The 22023-nt window shown below is 38.8% G+C and overlaps 1 protein-coding gene across 1 annotated transcript; it reads left to right on the top strand.

Moving 5' to 3' along the window:
- Window positions 1–4362: 4362 nt before the first annotated feature.
- Window positions 4363–21638, top strand: LOC107093428 (lipid phosphate phosphohydrolase 3-like). Its single transcript, XM_015388477.1, has 6 exons — window positions 4363–5060; window positions 16829–16986; window positions 17071–17357; window positions 17501–17558; window positions 19806–19982; window positions 20131–21638. The coding sequence occupies exons 1-6, from the start codon at window positions 4853–4855 to the stop codon at window positions 20233–20235; spliced, it is 993 nt and encodes a 330-aa protein (XP_015243963.1). The 5' UTR covers window positions 4363–4852; the 3' UTR covers window positions 20236–21638.
- The last annotated feature ends 385 nt before the right edge of the window (window positions 21639–22023 follow it).

The raw sequence follows: 22023 nt of genomic DNA, 5'->3' as shown, positions 1-22023 counted from the left end.
TATATATATATATATATATATATATATATATCAGCAGATGAGCATGACTAATATTCAGGAATAAACCTCACTTGTTCCATATTTGGCGTGGCAGGATGCTGCATCCATATATGTACTTCCACTCAACTTGCCTTCCTTTTTGAGTCAGTTTATAGAAAGGTTCTGTTAATGTATTGGGTGGACCTTTATAATCACACACCAATAAGAACAGCTTCTTCACGTCCATATAGAGTTCAAAGCCAGGCAGCCGACCAAGACAGTCATTTTCTTTGTGACTAATGCTGTAGGAGCGAAAGGAGCATTTATTACCAACAATAACATTCCACTTTTTCTTAATATATATTCTTTTTCTTAATATCCTCCTCAGTTTGGGAAATTCTCGCCTATTTTTGCATACCCAAATGGAAAAGCAAATAACTTCGGAAATGTAAGCCCAGATTACATGTGTGATACATTATTTGAAAGCGAACACCTACTTGTCTCTGAATATATACATGAAAATTGGATGAGAAAAACACCCATGCTGCATCAAGCCAAAGCTGCATCAAATAGGTGTTGTCTGGGCCTATGTCTGTGTTTGGAGGGGGTCTTGCCCTGTGAGTAATTCAGTGTAGAACTGCCCCCTGCTATAGGAATTAAAACTTTGGCTTCACCATAGAACAGGCAGACAATTGGCCGACCTCTGACCTTACAGCTCCACTCAGCACCAAAGTTTTTTTCTGTCTTATGAAAGCTTGGTTTTAGCACAGAAAAACCTAGCAGGTTAGCTGATGGTTGCCTCTTAAATATCCTTAATGGTGATTCACTCGAAATCCAATGACCTAGTCAAAGCCCACAGTTCAACTGAATGAAGACTTTGAGGAAATATTTGGAAACTCATCTCCATAAATGCTCTCTTTAAATCTGACTGGTCAATATCTAGTTCTGAGCAACTCTAACACTTGCAATTACAGCTAGATGTAATAGTACAAGCATTGACTCAGTGTACATAGCTACACTTTTAAATACAAGAAAGTTTAAGTTGGTAGCAAAATGAACTTTTATAATTAAACAATTGCGTATCTGTAAACACAATTAAAAATTAAACGTATTTGTTTTGAAGAGAGTATGTTTGTCTGTTGTGTCATTTTATCACCACATCACTAATATATGTATACACAGCTTGGCATTAACTTTTTTGCTTACCGGCCACGGTGGCTATGGATTTTCCAAAGTTATTAGTCCCTCAGCATTTTCACTAGCCACAATGTTGTTGTTAGAAAATGATCCATACATCCATCTTATGTCACACTTATCCCTGTTGGAGCTGCGAGGGGTGCTGGAGCCTATCTCCAGCTGTCATTGAAAAATTATGTTTAATATAATTAAAGCTGACTGTGCCATGCAAAATACTTACTTAAATAGATATAGAACTTTTAAAAATGTAAATGTTCCTTGTACACACTCATTAAACTAGATAAAGTGTTTAACACCACTGATCATTATCAAGCAGGTTCAATGTCCAGTGTGCAAAGTAATAAAATGTGTTGTTTCTTATTGCATTTTTAAAATGTTGAAGGGAAGTAGGGGATTTATTTAAAAGATAAAAACTAAGCTATTTAAAAAAATGCATGTTTGATAATAATTTGATCTAGCCCAGAGATAAATATTAATATCAGCAAGATGGAAAATGATTAAAAACATCCATGTAGATGAACTCTATAAAGTAATTTTAAACATTTGGTAATATTTTACTTAAGCCAAAACTACATAAATTAGTGTTATGTTGTCAACTTCAATTGACAGAGGACTCAGTATTCAGGCAAGATAGACAGTGGGATTATTAAAAACTATTTGTTAAAAGGCGGGTCTGCGCTTCAGCAGCTGCAGCAGTTAGAGCGTCATAGGCAGGAAACTCTGGTTTACAAGTTCAGTCCATGCGCGGAGAATGAGGTAGGATCCAACCGGTGGCTGTCAACAAGATGTGGCGGGCAAACAGATCAGAACAGGAACAGGAAGGCTCAGAGACGCAGGAGTCAGACGACAGTTCAGACAAACTGTTCAGAAGGGAACAGGCAGGCTCAGTGGTTAAGACGCAGAACAGATCAAAATCAGGTAATCAGAAACACTAAGGAAATACTGAAAACACTCTCACCACTGAGATCAGACTGGAACAGCCAGGCTCAGTATTTGAGAGGCAGAACAGGTCAGGATCAGGAAATCAGCAGCACCAAGGAACTCTAAAAACACTCTCACCACTGGCTAGAGAGAACAAGAATAATCTGGCTTGATGATAGGGTGCACAGCACCTTAAATAGAGGCAGGAGCAGGTGGATCATATGAGCAGTGATAAGAAACCTGGCTTGAGTAGACAGGTGAATGAAATGATCAATTAAGCTAGTTATCAATAGGCACCCAGTGGTTGAGGCTTTGTGTAAATTAAGTTCAGGGGGACCTATATTAATGCAACAGTTGAAAAGAAAGATAACTATTCTTTTTACATCCCACTTTTTAATTTAAGTGAGATAAGCTCTGTGCATCTGTAACTCATTTTTGATGAGAGGAACAGAGGAGAATTTTTTTATTGTGTTGCGGTGATGCATCAGCAGTGCCCATGTTGAATGGGTTAGAGTATTTTACAGTAAAATAGGGTAGCTGAGCTTTCCTCCCTGTTATTTCAGTAAGGGCAGACAGCGTAAAGGTTTTGCCAAGTGACAAAGTTGCTTGCTGTGATCCCTGAATACCAGAGCGACTCAGTGGCAATGATGCATCAATAAGGAGGAGGAGATGGAGAAAGTCTAATCATTCTTCATCATGACATTCAGCAACCTTAAGTAGTTTACATTCTGTTGTCACAAACCCAGTGGAAATCTTGTGTCCATGATACATTTTTGAAGCAAATGAAAGCAGCAGGTGTGCTCCTTCACCATGTTTTCAGCAGGTGGCAGGATAGCTCCAAAAGTCAAGGAAGAAAAAGTGAACATGCATTTGTCATCTCTGATGGATTTATATATGCTGAATCTGGCCTGGCAATCAGACAGAAACCATCAGGTTTTTTCTGAAAGTGTAATTAGATCTTTATGCGTCAAAATTCGTATCTCTGAGGATGGGGGGTGTGGGGCTGTATTGATAACCAACAACAAATTATGCAATCTCTTTCTTATATTTTATATAATCTAAAATGGATTACAAAATGCAGTTTTCTAATGATAAACTAAATTTTGGCCTCAATTTTAATATACAGGGTTTAAATAACTGTCAGATTTTTTATTTTCCTCATATTCGGTACATGGACTTCCTCCCACATTCTAAAAACATGAAGTTAACTAACCCTAGAAGGTAGAAATAACCTTTGCACATAGAGTTTTTTTTCTCTCCTCTGAATAGATGCTGTTACTCATATTTATTCTGATGTTTAATTAGTTGAAGCATTTAATCGTGACATGGCAGCATGAACAGCAAACCTTTAACCCTTTATAGGACAAGTTACCATTTTTTGAGCACTTGCATACCCCTTACAAATAGAGTCCCCCCGTCCTTCAGTGAAGTCTAGAAGCACAAGATCTATATCCAGCCATTCAGTAAAGATAAGACTGCTACATGGTTGTACTGTACATTTTATTTTGGTATTTGACCAATTAGATGAGCCCTTGAATGATAAAATACTGTGATTAAGTTTAAAAAAAGTTAACAAGTTAAGAAGAAAAAGGTAAAAAGCTTACTGAAAAGTTAAAAAGTAAAGTCAAAAAGTGAATGATCCTTGTTAACAAATATATTTAGGTTTATAAACTAGAAATTGTAAGTGCCAGTATGAGCATTAAGGCCTCTAAGGTTTTTTATAAAAAAAAAAAAAAAGAGTTTTTTTTCATAAATTTCCCATAGAAGCACATTTGTTATTATTCTTAATGTATTTGGGCAAATTGGCTTTTCTTGTTATTACATTGACATACATTTTTACCATCAAAATATCCATATTTTATGAATGTTACAAAGGTAATAAGTTCTTGTCCTGGATTCCAATAATACTATTGGCTTGAAATTTGGATTTTCAAAGTATTTCACTGAGTGCTCTATAAAGGGAAACCCTTCTTAAACACTGCAAATTAATATTAAACCATATTATAGCGTGTTCTGTGTAAACTTGGATTAAAGTATGATTAATTGGCATTTTGGATATTAGGAAATGGAAAGTTAGCACATGTCCTTTAATGAGTTTATTAGTAGACCAGCAGCTGTAAGTAGGCCACATCCTGACCTGGGTGGGACAGTTTCACGCCTCAGGAAATATCTGAGTGGATAGAAGCAGACAAACAGCAGGGAGGTCAATAGCGAGGGGAACAAGTGGGTTACAGGTGATCAATACGCATTGATTTCCAGGGTCTGCAGACAGATCCCCTTTCAATTTCAGCCCCAAAGCTGCATCAATTCACATCCAACAGGTATGACCGGAAACGGGGTTTCAAACCCGACAAAATAAACTGCAGGGGAGGAGCACTTCCACTGGTTTATGTTTGATTATTCAAGACACAGAGCAGAACAACATGCTTCCACACAGAAATGTGTTGTGAAGTCCATCCAGAGCGCACTTTCCCCCCAAGTTCTTATTTGGTTCCTCGCTTTCTTTTACCCACTTTCTACACTTTTTATTGATGAGAAACTTTGCCTGCAGGGGAGCGGTCGATCAGTTGCTTACTGAGGTCTGCTGCTGTCAAACTTCAGCTGACATGGATCTGTTGCACCGACGGACGCACTGAACACTTTGGTTTTACTGGCTGCCAAAAAAAAGGAGGAAAAAAACGGACCGACTGTAGTTATTTCTCTCTTCAAGTTTTTTTTTTCTTCTTTAAAAACTAGAACAAAAACTTTAGCAGACATGCAGAAGTTGAACTCCAGCGGGACGCACTGCAGCACGCTGCCCCGGGACGCGGAGCTTCAGCTGCGCCTGGCTGACAGCGGAGGCTCCGGGGAAGGGAGGGAGAACGGAGCTGGGATCCATTTCCTCACCCAGCCTGAAGAGCAAGGCTCGTTTTGTACTAAAAGGAAGATGCTTGTCGGTTTGGATGTTATATGTCTTTGTGTTGGTAAGCAACTTATTTTATATGTGAGGTGCTCAAACATTCCACTTAAATGATATTACCATAAAATGCATAGAGAGTAAATGTGTGTGTTTGTTTTTAAAAAGCTTTACACGCAAATGTTTGAATTTGCTCTTTGAAAAAGAGGGGGAGTGGGAAACACAGTGTATGGAAATTTGGTAAAGTGAACACAGCAGCAAAACAGTTTTCCAGAAGTTCCAGAAGTGGAAAATGTTCCAAGAGGAAGAAAACTCACGTGGGGGGGAAAGAGGAGGGCGGGAGGGAGGGAGGGACCTGGGGGGTTTGGAAGAGGGGTGGTAGGGGGGAAGGTCCTCTGGCAGCAGAAGAACTGTCCCGAGAATTCATCTGTTCCCATGGCAACCCTACAAAGTTCCCGGGACAAGAACGTGGGAATTGGGATGAAAACATGCTCCATGCTTGTGCTGAAAATTGCCCCTCCTCTCTGAGGTCTTTAGTCCGTCTCTCTGCAGGATTACTGAAAGTTATCCCTAAATAATTGACCATGCACCGCCTGCTTATTATTAGATAGATTAGCTTGCAGAATTACAAAAATACATTTTAATATTAACATGATAATTGGGGAACCTTTGCCAAGTACAGTACTAATTATGAGAAAAAAAGAGCCATTATGAAATGCCGATAACTACCTTGTTATTTGTTGTAAATTCTAAACGACTGAAACTTGAAACAGAAACCAGGCCAGCTTCATGTTCAGACAGAAATGCTGTGGTAAACTGCCATAGATGTAATGCCATTCCACATGTGCTTATTTGTTCTTTTTGTATTCATAGAATGCAGCATTGTTGATGTTATGATTGGCTGGACGAACTCACACTGAGATGAAGCAAAGTTATCACAACTCCATTTACTTAACGTAGTGAGGCTGAACCTCTTAAAAACCTTGTAGAACAAACTCCTGGTGTTGTGTGACTAAGACGATATCCGTTTGGCCGGCAAACACGGGAGAGGTAGAACTCGTCAAGGCAGACCAACGAGTCTGATGCTTTTTGGCAGTTGAAATGGAGAAATAATGAGACAAACAAAACCACCGTGTGAGGCTCATAGATTTAGCGACACGTAATTCTTAACCCTAAAGGTATGCAATTAGTTTTTCATTTAGTTCACTGCTTAACAGCTGTGGTTGCTGGTTCAGTTAGTGGCTGGCCAACTGTCACCATCAGTCAGCATAGTGGAGGAAAGGTCAGTCCTACTAAAATCTGCATCGCTGCATCCCCACATTAAAGTACTGTATGGGAAATAAATACATAGTTTTACACTTGTGTTCCTACTAGTATTTAGGACTTGGGTACCCTACTAGTTTTCTGACTTGCTACAAATATATTTGCAAATTAAAACAGATATAATTTCCAGATCTTAGCTCATAATTTCAATGCAAATCCAGTAGAGCATACATATGTACTTGCATGTTTGCTGCAGCCTTCCTCGTTCTTCATGAGCTAATATTAGTTTGTATTAGTTCCCAAAAACTTGCACGTTTGGGCTATTGATGACATAGATCCTCACGGTTGGACTCCAGGTTCTTCCTGTGTCATCTTGCATCAAAACTCACCACATCCCCATATAACAGATGTCATCTTATGGTAGACTACAGTCCAGATCTAGAGTCTAATGATCTGTTATCTAGAACCACATCAATTGTGATCCACTATTAATCATTTTCTGAGCTTTTCTAGACTTAATGGAAAAAGAAAGCAGAGATTTATAGCTCGCAAAACTTATAAAATCATCTTAAGTTAGATAATGTGCTATGTATTTTATTCAGCCTGGATGATTTTCACATGTTTCTTTCTGTGCAGAGGTAAGAAAATGGGACGTTTGTTTGGAGACTTTTCAGAGCAGTAGACTAAAAAGCTTTAAAATCTAGCATAAATGTAACTTTAATCATTATGAAACGGATCAATCAGTAAATAGACACTGGTGGATTCGATGGACGAGAATACTCATACACATTGAGTACCTACCCCAAAGCACACACACGCACACACACACAGGCAGCTGAGTAACATATACAGTATTATGGCTTTATCAACTTTTACTTTTATCGCTAAAAAAGAGAAACAGTTTAATTCAATGAGATTTAAATGTCGAGAAATAAGGTAAAAATTATTAAAAGAGTTTCATTGGTACTTTATAACTAAATAGGGTAGGAATTTGCAATCTGAAAAAATGTAGCATTGTAATATGATTGATGTTTGCAAACATCAGAATTTTTTTTGGATGATAAAAAACATTTCGATTATTGTTTTCCATTATTCATTAATGTCCTGATCACTCTCCTGAAATCTCTGGTTGTGGTCAATGCAGTCTGCATTATTAGCGACAGTAGGGGATAAAGAGAGTCCAATTTAGTATCCAAACATATATATAAAAAATAATAATGTGAAAGCCGAAATGCTATACTCTTGCAAATATTGCCTCAAAGCAGTCTTTCTCAGTCACGATATTGAAGACATGGATATTCTGGCTCTAAAAGTATAAATACTTGCTTTAAAGAATATGTATTTGAATCCATTGCACCAAGTTTTAGTTTTATTTCGTTGACTTTGCTCTTCTGCAGAAAGGCATTGTAAACCAAAAATTCATATTGCTATAAAATGTTCAGCCTTTTGGACTTTCACACTTTAAAGCTATGCAGGATCATTCATTAAGCTAGAAAACATTAAAACATTTCCAGTAACTCAATTAACTTAAACACATTTTATAGATTGACAGCTCATAGACACGCCTTAAAGTTTTTATTTCTCCTAAATCTGATTTGTTTGCTAACAGCTAATGCAAGCACAACACTCAAGATTAGAATATCAAACCAATAAAAATAATTTTTTTTATTACAGAACATTAGACTTACGTGAAAGCATTTTTAATGCCTCAATAAAAAAAATATTTTTTAAGATACTTTTAGTCAAAATAAGCAGGTCTAGCTGGAAGGCATTTTATAGAAAGATTTAATTGAGTAAACTGTAATGAAATGTATTTAGAGACTATTTAAAGACTCTTGCTTTATAATGTGTTTTTCTTTGTAGAGCCTAACTTTCATCAGATCCACATTATGACCTCTTATTGTGAAAATACAAATTTTATTTTCAAAACTAAGTGTCAGTTCTCAATCTATTACACCATAACATATAATTGGTAATAATTGATATTATTAAGCCTACAATCTACCCTCTGTTTGAAACATCCTGCTCATTTTGATCCTGGTTCCCATCCTGCTTATTATCAGCAGTTGTTGAGCTTTGACTCATCTGTTGGCATTTGGAAATGAATGGTTCCTCTTATTAGAAATGAATCGGGTCCTTCAATTTTCTGCCTTTTAATCTCTGACAAAAAAAAGTAAAATCCTGCCTTAAAAACACCATCATTACATCTCCACAGACAGCTGACCTGAGGTATTATTCATGTTTTAAATAGACTCATTCATTGCTGTGAATGGGGGGAATTTTATCCTGAGGCATCATCGTAATTATGTGATCAGCAATAGAGCGACTAAAACCTCCAAGGCTTTTGGAGTTTTTAGGTTGTGGTGATTTTTTTTAATTTTTAATCTTCAGGGTTATTGACAAAATAAACAGATATTTTCCCTGATTTTATCTGATTGTTACTCAACCACAGGTCTGTCAACGATTGCTATTCTTTAATAATATGCCAAGGTATTTGGCAGGCCACAAATTTAAATAATATTTGCTCTACGAAGATGGATTGTTCTGGTTCAAGTAATTTCTTTTTTTCACTGTAAGCAGCAGGATTCAAACGGGTGAATCTAGTCAAGTGTTTGCTTGTGTGCTTAAGGGTATGTCTGCTTTCCTGTTGGGACTACAAGGTTTTGACAGAATCGGAGCTGAAAAAAAATCTGCGCGGTTGCTGGGACTAACATTTAGGGTCCAAACTTAGATAGGTCAGGAGATTTGGGGTGTTTGCAATTTCTGAGGAGCAAGCATAGACAGGCCTCCCTGTTTGTTTTGCCACTTTCTTTCAGCATTGGTGTGCTTCCCTCTGTTATCACCCTAATAAAGCCTGTTATTGACTCTCACAAGGATAATTCAAGGATAATTGGCCAATAGATGGAAAAGGCGTTAGGAAACCCCCTCTAAGCTAATACCGGACCATTTGGAATGCCTTAGGCTTGACCTTCTTCTAAAGGTTAAAAACTGTACTGTGTTCCTTTCACACAAGTTTGATAGGCACAAGAAAGCAGAACTAAACAAGGTGGTTGCAGTGGTTTACAAAATGACCAGTTTTACAGCAAAATGTGTTTCCCAGCCATACAGAAAACAAGCTGGATTTAGATGATCACTATTGTGGAAAGCAAGGTTTGAGGTTTTTGGTTTGAAACGTGAAGCAGCATGCCAAGACCAAACGACTAGTATCTGCCTCAGAGATCTGGATTCTAGCCTGGCTTGTTCTTTTCACCTTTATCAGTATTAACAGGACATTTTATTTATCCATCTCTTGGCCTCAAACACTCTTTACATTTTGCCGAGACAAAAAGTCAGGGATATGATTGTGTTCTTTTTTGTTGTTGTTGTGGCACGTGTTTTGGGTGCGTTAATCTTAGAAGGTTTTTATCCTCCTCTTTGGATAAAAAAGCTGCCGAGTGAGTAGGAAGACTGGAGGCAAACGCGTCATAGCACGTTTCTGTGTGCATGCTCAGGAATATGAAATAGTTTATGTGTGTGAATTATTGTGTGTGTGTGTGTGTGTTTGTGTAAAAGTGTATGAGTCATATGGCTTTCAATTCCAACGCTACTACAACAGCCATGTGCTTGCTGTTTGTTGACAAATTTGCCGGTCCTGTTTTGCTATAAATGTTGGACCCTGACTCCCTGAAGTTATGGAACAAACTGCCGTCTCTCTGCAGCTGACAGATGGACAGCTATTAAAAAATATCTCCGTCAAATTATTAGTCAGTGGAAGAAGTGACTTCACTTACTGCTTCTTGTAAGAGTAATAATACATCTCCTTTCCATTTGACTGCAGGGTTTGGGTTCCTAAATTCATTAGGAGTTGTGCTCCGCAGAAAGTCTACTAACTTCATTTTACCTGTTCATCTGTTAGTTTGTTACATGACTTAAAAATGTCTCAGTTGCCTAAAGGCTGAAGGGCAAGTGAGAGCCTGAATGAGCCAACGTCCTTTGGGAAGGATGTTGAAAGATACAAGATGAAGATCTACAGTGAGGACCAAAGGTCATCCCTTGGGTACCTGTGAGATCTTATACACAGCTGCCTGTTTATAACTCTGGAAGAAATACTCATAAAACTATTCAGACTGTAGAAAGCTTCCAATGCAATTTTAATGAGACAGCTGCAATCTTCGAGATGACAGTTCCATAAGTGCCTTGGGTGGTTCATAGGTATTAGCCCTAATGAGTGAATAAAGATGTGTGCAACATCACAAACCTCAGTGCTCATTAGTAAGAATTGATCTGGAGAGGGTCTCCAGCAGATTTTCCACCTGACTTTGATTACAAACAGTAGCACTGTCTTTAAGTTTTTCAGAAGTAATATCTCTTCCTCTTCTGTTTTTACCCTTTTAAAATACTTGAATGCACCTTGTTTGTCTTCACAGGAATTTTCTCCAAACATTTTTCTTTGATTTTAGACTTTCTTGAAGCTGTACAGCTTTGGACCTTAAATTTAAGTCCATGTTTATTGTAATACATCTAGTCTTTAAACCCTCCTTAAATGCATAGCACCATCTCACCTTATGTGCTCCTTGTCAAAAGCATCTCTTTGGATCCAAACTGCGGCCCTGTGATGTTTTAACATGAACACCTTTCTGTTCGCACCTAAATCCTCTCACCACAAAAGCACCCAAGAGAACCCCTTCAAATGTACCAAGGTTGAAACCACAGTCCCTTTGTTCCTGCTGAATCTGACAGGCAGACATGTAGGACTCACCATTCATACCCTTAGCACCAGAACTGGGCCCCAGGGAGCAGGGCATTGAAGTGTGGAGAAAACAGATCAGCTTTGTGTTGCACGTCTCCTCTGATCAGTGGCAACAATAAAAGATATAAAGGCCATAAATTCTCTTCTGATAGATTATTTGAAAATAACTGAAGTTAAATTCAGGTATAAGCGGTTTGTTGGTTGCATTTTTGTTTATTGATGTGGACTATAGATATCATTGTTTTTTGCTAGACTGGTGCCTGACACTGTCTCGATGTCTCTCTAGGTATTATCAAAGATATACGGTGATAAATGAAGAAGGGGTAAGTCTTGTTGGAAGTCCAGCTGCAGAAGAAGTTGATAGTATCTTAAGGTTCAGGATATGAGAATGTTGTGACTCCTCAAACCTCTTTGTTCTCCAGTGATAAATCTCTTTGTGGTGCCATTGGGGCAGACAAAATACATCAGTATGGAAAGCAGAATATGTCAGTGCAGCAGCAGTTTTAATTACTCTCTTTTCTGTCTGTCAACTGGACTGGGACACCAAAGAAGAACAGGGTTCTGGCAATTGCATAACTTCATAGTGCTTTTATTGAAGTTGAAAGACGTTTGCTCAGACTTTACATCAATTATATTACGTAGAGGATCCTTACCAGATTATGTAGAGATTTCTGTGGTTTTAAAAAATACCACTGCACAAACAATTGCACCACAAACCCATCTCTGCTGTTTAAGAGCGCTTTAAGGAAGATATCCAGCTTGCTCCTTGTAATGTTACCTGGGACTAAAGCTTTGAATTGCAAAACTGCATGATTTCACTACCCAGCTTTCTTCTTCTTCTTTGTGTAGACCTGAAGAAATAGATTAAGCTTAAACTTTACTTTAAAAATGTCAGCACACACATGGTGGTAAAAGGCCTGCTGGACATGAACCATCTGTTAGGATGGCTGCATAGCTCAGTCCAAAGCTGCAGGCCAGATGGACCTGTGTTGACCGGTAACTAATTATATGTCCACCACTTCTGTCAAAGGTTGCAGATCCAGGCCTATTCCATCCAGTATTATTGGGTGCAATGACACAGGTGGCCATTAGATCTAACTTCAGGGCATGCCACTATCTGTGAGGTTGCATCAGACAGAGGCAGAGTACACAGAGGTTATCTATGGGTATCTGACTGTGTAAGAGCAGCTGGAATGTATGTCCTTAGAACTAGTTCTAATTTTTATTGTTTACTCCTTTAGTGATATATCTTGGTAGATAATTTACTTCCAAATGGATATATCTGTCCCTTTCAATGCCTACAGCATGTTTAGTTGTGTATTAGTCTGCGGGTTCAGGCTTATTTGTATCTAATTGTGGGTTTTAAAGTGTATATGATTCTCTGAAGGCATGTAAGGGGTATTCTCTTGTTTGAGGCGGGGTGGTGTTTACTGAGCGGGTCCCAGCAGAGCCCAGATCCCTGACCCTCACATTCCAAAACCACCACTAATCGCCTCCGTGTGCATGTTCTTCTTGGAGAAGCCCTCGTTGCATCTTTCGTTTCTCTGTCGACTGAATTTTTCATCCATTGCTGACCATATGATCAATAATCGTTCCACTGACTGCACATTTTTGCCTATTCTTACTTTGACACTTCATGACAGGGAACATCTATAATTTGCTTGCAATCTTTAATTACGTCCTTGTTATTTTCTTATTGTTGGTTGTTGTTTTTCTCTTCTCACAGTGAGCTCATTCTGGGCTGTGGTCATAGATGTGTAAATTAGAACCAGAAACGTTTCTCAGAATGAGGCATGTCCCCTCCTCTTCCCCCTTCTTTCTTTCTATCCCTTTTGACTATTATAAAGCATTCTGGCTCTGAAAGACGGGCCCAGATAGGAGCACATTTTAGCTCAGCTGCTTGAGCCGAACCACTTCTCAGCCTCCTTCTGCCTCCTTTGGTTTTCATAGTGCCTCCTGTTCTTGCTTTCTTTCAGCATGGCCGGGCCAGGTGCAGAGGTTGGCTCACAGCTGCCTGACAGATGATATGACACTCTCTAGAGGGTTTTTGTGCCTTGTTGTGAAAACAGTTAGTCTAGCTGCAAAGCACAGGGGTTGGCAGTGACACAAGGGCTTTTAACATGCAGCTACAGTATGCTTGTGCATTTGGTTTGTGTTCTTAAGTTAATCAGTTCGATTTGAATTTATGATTCACCAGATGATGAAGGTAAACTTTGTGTTTTTACTTCCAGTGAAGCTGCAGCACTGTACGTCATTTTACTGTCTGTTTATCAATGCATATTATATGCAAGCTGCACCTAATGCAAAAACAGGAAAATAACACAAGCCTTCCTATTGGCACCCACTAGTTGATAAAACATACCTCTGTCTGGCTCAGCATTTCATACTGTAGGTCCCATTAGATAGTGAACATCGAAAATGACCCCTTAAAAACTCCATGTTCATTGTGTAACAGCGATGTGTCTGTGCCCTAATGGTGGACTTATCCATTATCTCTCTGTCAATGCAGCAACATATTGATTGATGAAAAAGGACTGGCTATATTGTAAAAGCTGATGAGGCGGCCAAAAGGGGCTGTTAATGGATTTCATGGACAAGCAAAAAGCCTCTGTCTCTGTTTCTCACAAAAACGTCTCAGTTACTTTTGCCTTATGTCAATTATGATCAAATGGTGATTGTCTTAGAGGACACAGCCTGTACATCTTAAAAACAATGATGTGACCTAGCAGTTTGTCAGTATTTATAAAATGATATAAAAAAATCCATCAGATTTGTATTCATCTTTCATTTACTATCATCTTCAAGTGAGGAATACCTTACACCATTTCTAAACTGAATATACTTTTCCAACAATTTAATGTTTTAGCTCTGGGTTTTATCTGACAAACCAACACAAGGTTGTGCATAACTGTAGAGTGGAAAGTGAACTGTACAAATCTTCAAAACACATTTTCAAAACTTTTGGAAGTGGAAAAAGCTTTTGTAAACAGAAACAAAGAGAGTATGTATCAGAGAAGAAGCTGGGAGCAGAGATCTACTCTTCAGGTTGGATAATATGCTGATAGGGTTGCCATCAGACACATCTGGTCTTTTTATGTAGAGGTGGATGGGAAGGTTAAAGAGGTTTTGTTTGCAGTCTAATAAAGGCTATGAAGAAAAAAGACACACACTCACACCTAAGGAGAATTTAGAGAAGCCAATTAACCTAACAGTCATGTTTTTGGCCAGAGTAACCAGAGAGAACCCACGCATGCACAGGTAGAACATGCAAACTCCATGGAGAAAACCCCAGACCGGGAATCAAACCCGGAACTTTCTTGTCGCAAGGCAGCAGTGCTACCCAGTGCGACACTGAGCAGCTGTGCAGAAACATGACATTGAAAATAACACTGAGCACACATTCTCCATTGCAAAGCAGGGTAGTGACAGTGCCGTGCTTGTACTGTAGGATACCTTTCCTCTGCAGGGACAGGGAAGTTTGACTTTGCCAAGCATCAAAATTGAAATACCCTTTTTTACCAAATTTGTAATTATGATTTATTTCCATTTTCCTTCACTCTGACCACAAACATAAACGTGTTTTCCTCCATGGTTTTATTTTCATTGCCTTGACTGCTCCATTTTCCAGTGTCGATTTTTGCTAGAAACTTCTGTTACGTGTAAAAGGTGCTTACTTTTTATTCCCTTCTGTATGGTGGAAAAAACACTTTAAACATATAAACACAACCTTAAGGGCTGTGGTCAGCAGTGTCTCATTATTGTTAAAAGTAATTAGATTAAAAATATAATATAATCCCTATTTGATCATTTAAAAATGCAATTGTATTGCAAATGCAATGTATTCTAGAGTCCAAGTAGAGTTAATATTTGGATAAAGGTAAACTTGAATCTTGAAAATTACTATTCAGAAACACTTGCCATCCAATCCAGTTACAGAAAAAAAAATCATAGAGCTAATATTGATGTGCCAAGCAAAAAAAAGAAACCTGTTCTTTTTGCTTTTTGAGGTGGTTGTACGAGGTTTAAACATGAGGTGGGTTTAAATGCATGGTAGCCTCTTTAGTTTTATTGGTCCTGTTTCCTTTCATTTTGCCGTTATGGACTACTTAACGTTGATCTGTGAAAAAACTAAATATAACTGAAAAATTTGAAAAAGCACTTGAGATATGAATCTTGTTGCAAAGCGATGGAAATGTTCTTTACCTAGTATGTAGACGAAGTGTCTGTGTGGTCTTTCTGGATAACAAAGCCTCCATGGGGGCATTATGTTATAAAAAAAACCCTGCTTCATAACAATCATGTGATTTCTCTAGGCTTAGTTAAAATACTTGCACTGTATAAATTTAATGTTAAGGTTTAGTGGTTTTACCTGTTTTTTATGTAAAATCAGAGAAGTTAAACTAAAAGCTAAACATAAATGATGAAAGGATACCTGTGGGAGGTGAGTGGATTTGTGATGTGCTCCCTGTATATACATGGTGACTGAACGATGTGAGTGAGAGATTGGGGTCAGATGAGAGGTGTCTCATATCTGTCTCCCTCTCTTTGTTGGCGTCACAGCCATCGCTATCTGTGCAGAGGGTTTTCCTCTCTTCTTTCCTGCTGAACTTCTTAAACATGGCTGTGTTTTGTCTCTTTGAGGGCAGCTTGACGTTAAACAGAGTTCAAACATCAAATCCGCACCGGAGCAGGACCTTGTAAAATTAATTTAGTGTGCTATATCTTAGATGCAGTCAACATTTTAAGAAGATTATTATAGTGATTACTATTTTTCAGTACAGAGAGGTTGAATGAATGTGAAAACAAAACAAAACAGAATGTGGGCTGGAAAGATTATGTCTAAACCTTATAGACATGTTTTGCAGACCACAGTTTGTGTTTTTGAGGTTTTGTATTGTGTTTCCTGGTTGTGCCTTTTGCCTTGTGTTAAAGTGTGCATCCTTTGCACTACAAAGTCACGTAGTCCGAGATTCCCTGGCAGCCGCAGTATTTTTTGGCCCGGCTGTGTTCCAGCCAACAAGCAGGCCTGGGATGAGAAGGAGCTGCAGAGGTTAATGATTAGTCCTACGGTCTCACTGCATTCCACAAAGGGACAGGGGGACATGGGATAAAGAAATGTTGGATTCTGGGTAATCCTTTACAAGGTTATTGGCTTCTAGATTGAATTCACAAATGAGCCAACATTCGTATACTAAAACAGGATCTTTACTCTTGTCCCCAAAGGATTGCATAAGTTTTAACTTTCACCATCTGACTGCTGTCTGTTTTCATACGGTCGGCAGTTACACGGACTTTGACCTGGTTTTGGTAATCAGTTACCAGGCTCCTATTTTTGGATTACACAATCACACTTTTTTTTCTAAACTATTTATTCTTTTAGCCCTTTGAAGTTCTTCATTTTTTTTTGTTGCCATGGTCTCTAATACCTTCTTCCTTCTTCCTCTTTCAGATTTTCCACTTCTCCTGAACTTCCCAGTGACATACTAATTTTCCGTCTCTTTTGTCTGTCAACCCTGTTCCTTCCCTCTGCTCCTCAGGTAGATGCAGATATGCATGGAATGTCTTTTCCCAGCTATTTGCAGATCTTGTACCAAAATGGCTGACATTTGATATCCTGGCTTACCTTGCTGACATCTATCTACTGACATGAATCAGAAAGAAGCCACCTTGTATGCTCCCAGCAGCCTCTTTGTCTCTGTTTTAAGCCTGCCGACCCCTCACTTCTATGTGTCTCTGTGATCCATGTTTAAAAATCCACATCTCAGAGAGTGATGAAGCTATCTTTTGTTTTTATTTGTCTTCATTTTACTGATCACTCTCTTTCCTTCTCTTTTTCTTACCAGCTTCCATCCCATTTTTTGCATGTGAACTGAAGGCAGTGACTCCGTATAAGAGAGGCTTTTTCTGCGGAGATGACAGCATCACCTATCCATATTTAGAGAAGGAGGCCATCCCTGACACCCTGCTCATTGCAGGTGGCATCGCCATCACTGGTTTAACAGTAAGGCTGATGTTACCTAATTTTCTCGTATTTTTATTCACCATTGTGGCTTTAACATGCCAATTCCTCTTGTTTCTGTTCCAGATTGCTCTGGGCGAGTGCTACCGGGTGCGTTTCCGAGGTGTACACTCACGAGCTTTTGTTAGTAACCGCTACGTGTCATGCCTGTACAAGGAACTGGGAAGCTTCCTGTTTGGTTGTTGTGTGGGACAGTCTCTCACAAACATGGCCAAGCTTAGTGTGGGGCGCCTGCGACCAAACTTCCTCTCTGTGTGCAACATCACGTATGCATCCATTAAATGCACTCCTGGCAGCTACATCCCTGAGGTCAACTGTCCGCAGCCAAAACTCAAGCTAGTGGAGGAGGCAAGGTGCGTGTCTGTGTGTTCTTTATTTTTTTATTGTTTTTATTCCAAGGTGAAGTGTTTACCAAGGGTGGGTCATATACACTTCTAAGTTAGCTCAAGCAGTTAATGTTTAACATGTGGCATCTCTTATTGATCTTCTCTTTCAGGAAATCCTTTTTTTCTGGGCATGCTTCCTTTGCAATGTACACCATGCTCTATTTGGCCGTAAGTAATTTACCGTTACACATATTTCCAAGAAATTATTCACAAATGTGACCTTCACTTTCACTTGTGAGTGCATGTGGTGCAATCACCCTTTCTGGTACTGAGATTTGTTTATTCTAAATGCTACAGCTACACCTTTCTCTTTAGTTATTAGAACCTTGAAACGCGGATCCCCTTGAGGTTAGGGAACTAAATTTTGCAAGCATTATGAACCAAGTCAATCTGGATAAACAGACACAGGGGGACATGTGCTGTTTAATACATTAACTCCTGATTGTGAAGGAGGGGATGTTTGGGAGCCGCAGTTCTCTACATGCATCCTGCCTGAAATCGAAAAACAGTGAGATGGGGGGAGGGGGATGGGGGGGCTGTTTTCCACAGGGAGCATGAATAGATGAAGAGACTCCACAAACAGAGGAGGCCTTGTTTTGGTTCTCATTTAGCAGAGGGGGTGGAGGGCTGAAAAATGCCTGCTGAGAGATCGACAGGCTTCTTTCAGCAATAGACACCCTCTAAACCCCCTTCTCCAGTTCAAGCCCCCCCACCCCTCTATCTCTTCATCTCTCCCTTTGAATGCACTGTCCAGTGCTCATGGCTGCTTTGTGAGAAAGAAAAAAAAAGTTGTAGAGTGACAAAAGCCTGTCATTTTCCACAGGCTCTCCAGATTCCTTGTTGATGATCTATAATTAATCAATAACTGATCATTTCAGATGAACTTGGTATTTCCATGTTCACAGCTGCTTCTCCATTATTTGATTAGTTCATTTTAAATCTCTGGAAAATATTATCCGTTAATTTTACTAATATTTTATGGAATGTGCTTTTTGTTTTGAGGTTATTGTGATGCAGACAAAAGAAATAAGAACTTTTAAAACATTTTCTACAAATAAGAAACTGAAAAGTGTGGACTCCATTTGCATCTTGCTCAATATAACACTTTAAAATAATGTCCACCACCTTAGATTTCCCCTTTAAATAAACTATCCATGTATGTAGTTTAGTTGAACGCCAAAGAGAAAAATTAAAAGGGAAGTTATTACGTATTCCCTTAGTCACTGACCTCTCAAAAAAGTATAGAAAAACTGTCAGATTAAAATGGGAGATTGATTTTGAGACAAGCACCCCAGAAATCCAGAGTAACTCTGGAGGAGCTGTATAGATCCAAAGCTTAAGTCCACAGAAAGCTACAAAACTGCAGCAGCCAGAAACGTATCACTAAATTGACTGAATAAAGATGACATTTCATTCAATCTTAACATAGTGCTGGGTATTAGGGTGATTGGCCCCACAGTGAAATATTGTCAAGGCAGCATCATGGTATGGGAATGTGTCCTCTTAGCAGGGAAAGGGAAGAAAATATGTAAAAGGCTGCAGTTTGTGTGAGAGTGGATAGGAAGTTCACCTCCCATCAGGGAAACAATCCTACAAGACTATATATTTAGCAGGTAATTGGCAGTTATTTAGTCTCTAGGTGTCACAACACTGTTGGAAACATCCTACAAAAGCTGTAAAAGCTGAAACCATTGATTCTGGAAGGAGCAAAAGTATATAAAAAATTAATTCACTCTTCTTTCCTTTAAATTTACAGTTATGCAATACTTTGTTAAGTAAACAAAAATTGAACGAAAATGTATTTAATTATTGTAATGGGGCTAAAAAAAAGAGAAGGAACTGGAGTGTTCAGACAGACAGCTTTGCACATTGGTCTGTTCCTTCTTAATGTTTCAGTCGTCTGCAGACGGCTCCGACCTGTAGGCACATGCCTCTAGGACTGTAGCCAGCTGCTTGTGCAAAGAGCACCAGGAGTAACACCTGATCATAGTGGAAGTAAAGAAAAACCCGATGAAGGTCCACACTTAGGTATGTGGGCTCTAGTGTCTGATAAACCCAGACAGACCTCTGATGACTTCATAAAGCTTTTCCTGCCTCTCGAAACTAATTTTAAAACTACAGTTTTCCATGTTCCCCTCAGCTCCTATGCGGTTGATGAGTATAAGGATGAAACGCAGAATCAGAACTGTTTATGGAGTCATGCCAAGATTCTGTTTCCCCCCTGGGTTTCAGACTGAGTCGAATGCTCATCTTTCACTTAAAGTACTTTGTCTCCGTTTACAGAACTTTAGTCATTAAACATAATCACAGTTTTATGTGTTTGGGACATGCATTAGCACCCAAGTATCTACATGCATATATTAATAATATCCAGAGTGAATAATAGCAGTATTTATCTTGTTTTTTTTTCTGCAGTTCTACCTGCAGGCTAGGCTGTCATGGCGAGGAGCTCGATTATTGCGCCCACTGGTGCAGTTCCTCTTAGTGATGTTGGCCATCTACACAGGCCTGAGTCGCATCTCTGACTACCGCCACCACCCCACTGATGTCCTAACTGGCTTTATACAAGGAGGGCTCACTGCATACTGGGTGGTATGTCCAGGGTTATTTTTCCACTTACATTTCTGTCTGTTTCATGGCGAGTTGGGTTAAACAGTCTATTTCCACTTTCAAACTCTGCTCTCTAATGTGGGGTCTGTGTATATCTCCTGACATTTTTTATATATATATCTGTCTGCAGGCTTTTCACATCTCATCCATGTTTAAGCCCTGCACCCGTCCAGACCTGTCTCCAACAAGCATGTCCCTGGAGAGTCCACTGTCCAGCCAGCAAACGGTTTGCTAGCAGGTAGTATCAGGAGACGGACAAAGAGAAGATGGACTGCAAAAGAAAAACAGCAGCAGATAGGGAAGGAATAAAGTTTAGGATATAAGTTGAGGGAATCATTTCGAGTCAAGGATTTGATAGATGAGTACAATCTAACGCAAGCTCATACATCCTTACGTACTGATTCATGTGCTGATGTAGATACATATAACATTATTTCAAACTCGTGAAATGCAAGGAGCACATATGGCGGTACGTAAAGCCTGCCCAGTGAAAAGAGTGAATTTTTCAGAGATTTTTATATAAATATAAAATATATCTATTTTTCAATGTCATTTTAATAAGCTGCTAATTTGTAAACTTTTTCAGTTTGATTTTATTTCCCCAAAGAGGATGGTTTTAGCATTTCTCTCAGCTTTTTGAACGCATCTAATCCCTCTTTGATCCTGGATGTTGAATGAAAAGATGCCTTCCTCTGCTATATTTATGCCTCTCTGTTCGACTGGCAAAATATCAACAAGCAGCTGTGAACTTAGACACACCACCTCAGATGGGAGGACAGCTTTGCACAAATCAGCAGAACTGGCAGAAATGACAGACAAGCGCTTGCCTAAACTTCTGACCATCTTTACCTCTGAGTGTGATGAGATGCCAGTCTCCCCATCAGACTGCCTGGCATCACCTCCACTTAACCTTTTCCGATGTGTTCTCAAAGAAAAATCCCACATTGTGCTGTAATACAATGCTATTGTTCTCTTTTGAGTAACCGAGGTGGCGACTGGAAGGAGTCTGACCTGGTTTGTCCATTTCTCTACAATGCCACTTTTCTGTACTTGCCACTTTTCTGTACAAACCACTTTTCTCAAAAGGTGGAGGCTTGACTGAAATTTTGTAACCATGGACTTTTGCCCCCTGGACTCCAATCTCTGAGCTGCACCTTGATTATGCCACTCAGACAGGAGAATATGCTCTCCTGTACATAGTAATTAATAGCACTTGACCATGAGTAACCTTCTGAATATAAACTATGTTATATTTTTTATTACAAGTTTGAATAATCAGTGTTTATTTTTATTAACTTCAAACTCATACACTATGATTCTGTCTTAGATGCTAATTTTACAAACTGTATGTAAATAGATGTCATTCTATGAACCACACAGAATTTTAAAAGTATTAGGTCCAAGTGTTGGACAGATGTATTTGTTTGTGTAAGTGTATGTACAGGTGCAGAGTGTCGTCCTCGTACCTGCTGTAACAACTAGACTGAGCCACAGATATTATCACAAAGCTATATGTGTTGTTCCCAGTTATTATTTGTGTATGTCTTTATCTGTGAATGCCACAAAGGCAAAAATAACCACTGTACTCAAAAAACAATAGTATAAAAAAAAACAAAAAAACGAACCATTAAAGTGAATGTTGAATGTTTTCAACTTTTTCAGCTGTCTGTCTGTCTATCTGTAGCCGGGTTTTCTCTCCCATGCCCATCAGTTGCATCGAGGTGCAAAGACACGGTGTCAGACAAAACACAATAGGCCAATCAAAAACATGGCAACAGAAATTAAAACTTCCCTGAAAGAAAGAAAAACAAATACCTAATGGTGTAGAAAAAACTAACAAACTATAGTAATACATAAATCAAAACATAGTGTTATGGATTATGTAATAATGAATTATAAATGTGAGATAAATCAGTAAAAGGGTGGAAATTGTGTAGCTTTGTGAAAAGAAAAAAGACTGGAGATTATAGAGAAAGTGACAAAGAAAATATAAGGGGAAATTTATCAGGAAAAAAAAAAAAAT

This window comes from Cyprinodon variegatus, unplaced genomic scaffold (assembly GCF_000732505.1).
Source record: "Cyprinodon variegatus isolate N-32 unplaced genomic scaffold, C_variegatus-1.0 Scaffold423, whole genome shotgun sequence".
Taxonomy (NCBI): domain Eukaryota; kingdom Metazoa; phylum Chordata; class Actinopteri; order Cyprinodontiformes; family Cyprinodontidae; genus Cyprinodon; species Cyprinodon variegatus.
Note: the sequence above shows the minus strand (reverse complement) of the source record. Positions and strands in the feature narration are given on the sequence as shown.

Excerpts from the sequence above, each read along its gene's own strand:
- LOC107093428 (XM_015388477.1), top strand. The coding sequence starts at position 4,853 with ATGCAGAAGTTGAACTCCAGCGGGACGCACTGCAGCACGCTGCCCCGG. Across the intron at positions 5,061-16,828 it reads TGTTATATGTCTTTGTGTTG|CTTCCATCCCATTTTTTGCA; the intron begins GTAAGCAACTTA and ends TTTTCTTACCAG. Across the intron at positions 17,358-17,500 it reads AAGCTAGTGGAGGAGGCAAG|GAAATCCTTTTTTTCTGGGC; the intron begins GTGCGTGTCTGT and ends CTTCTCTTTCAG.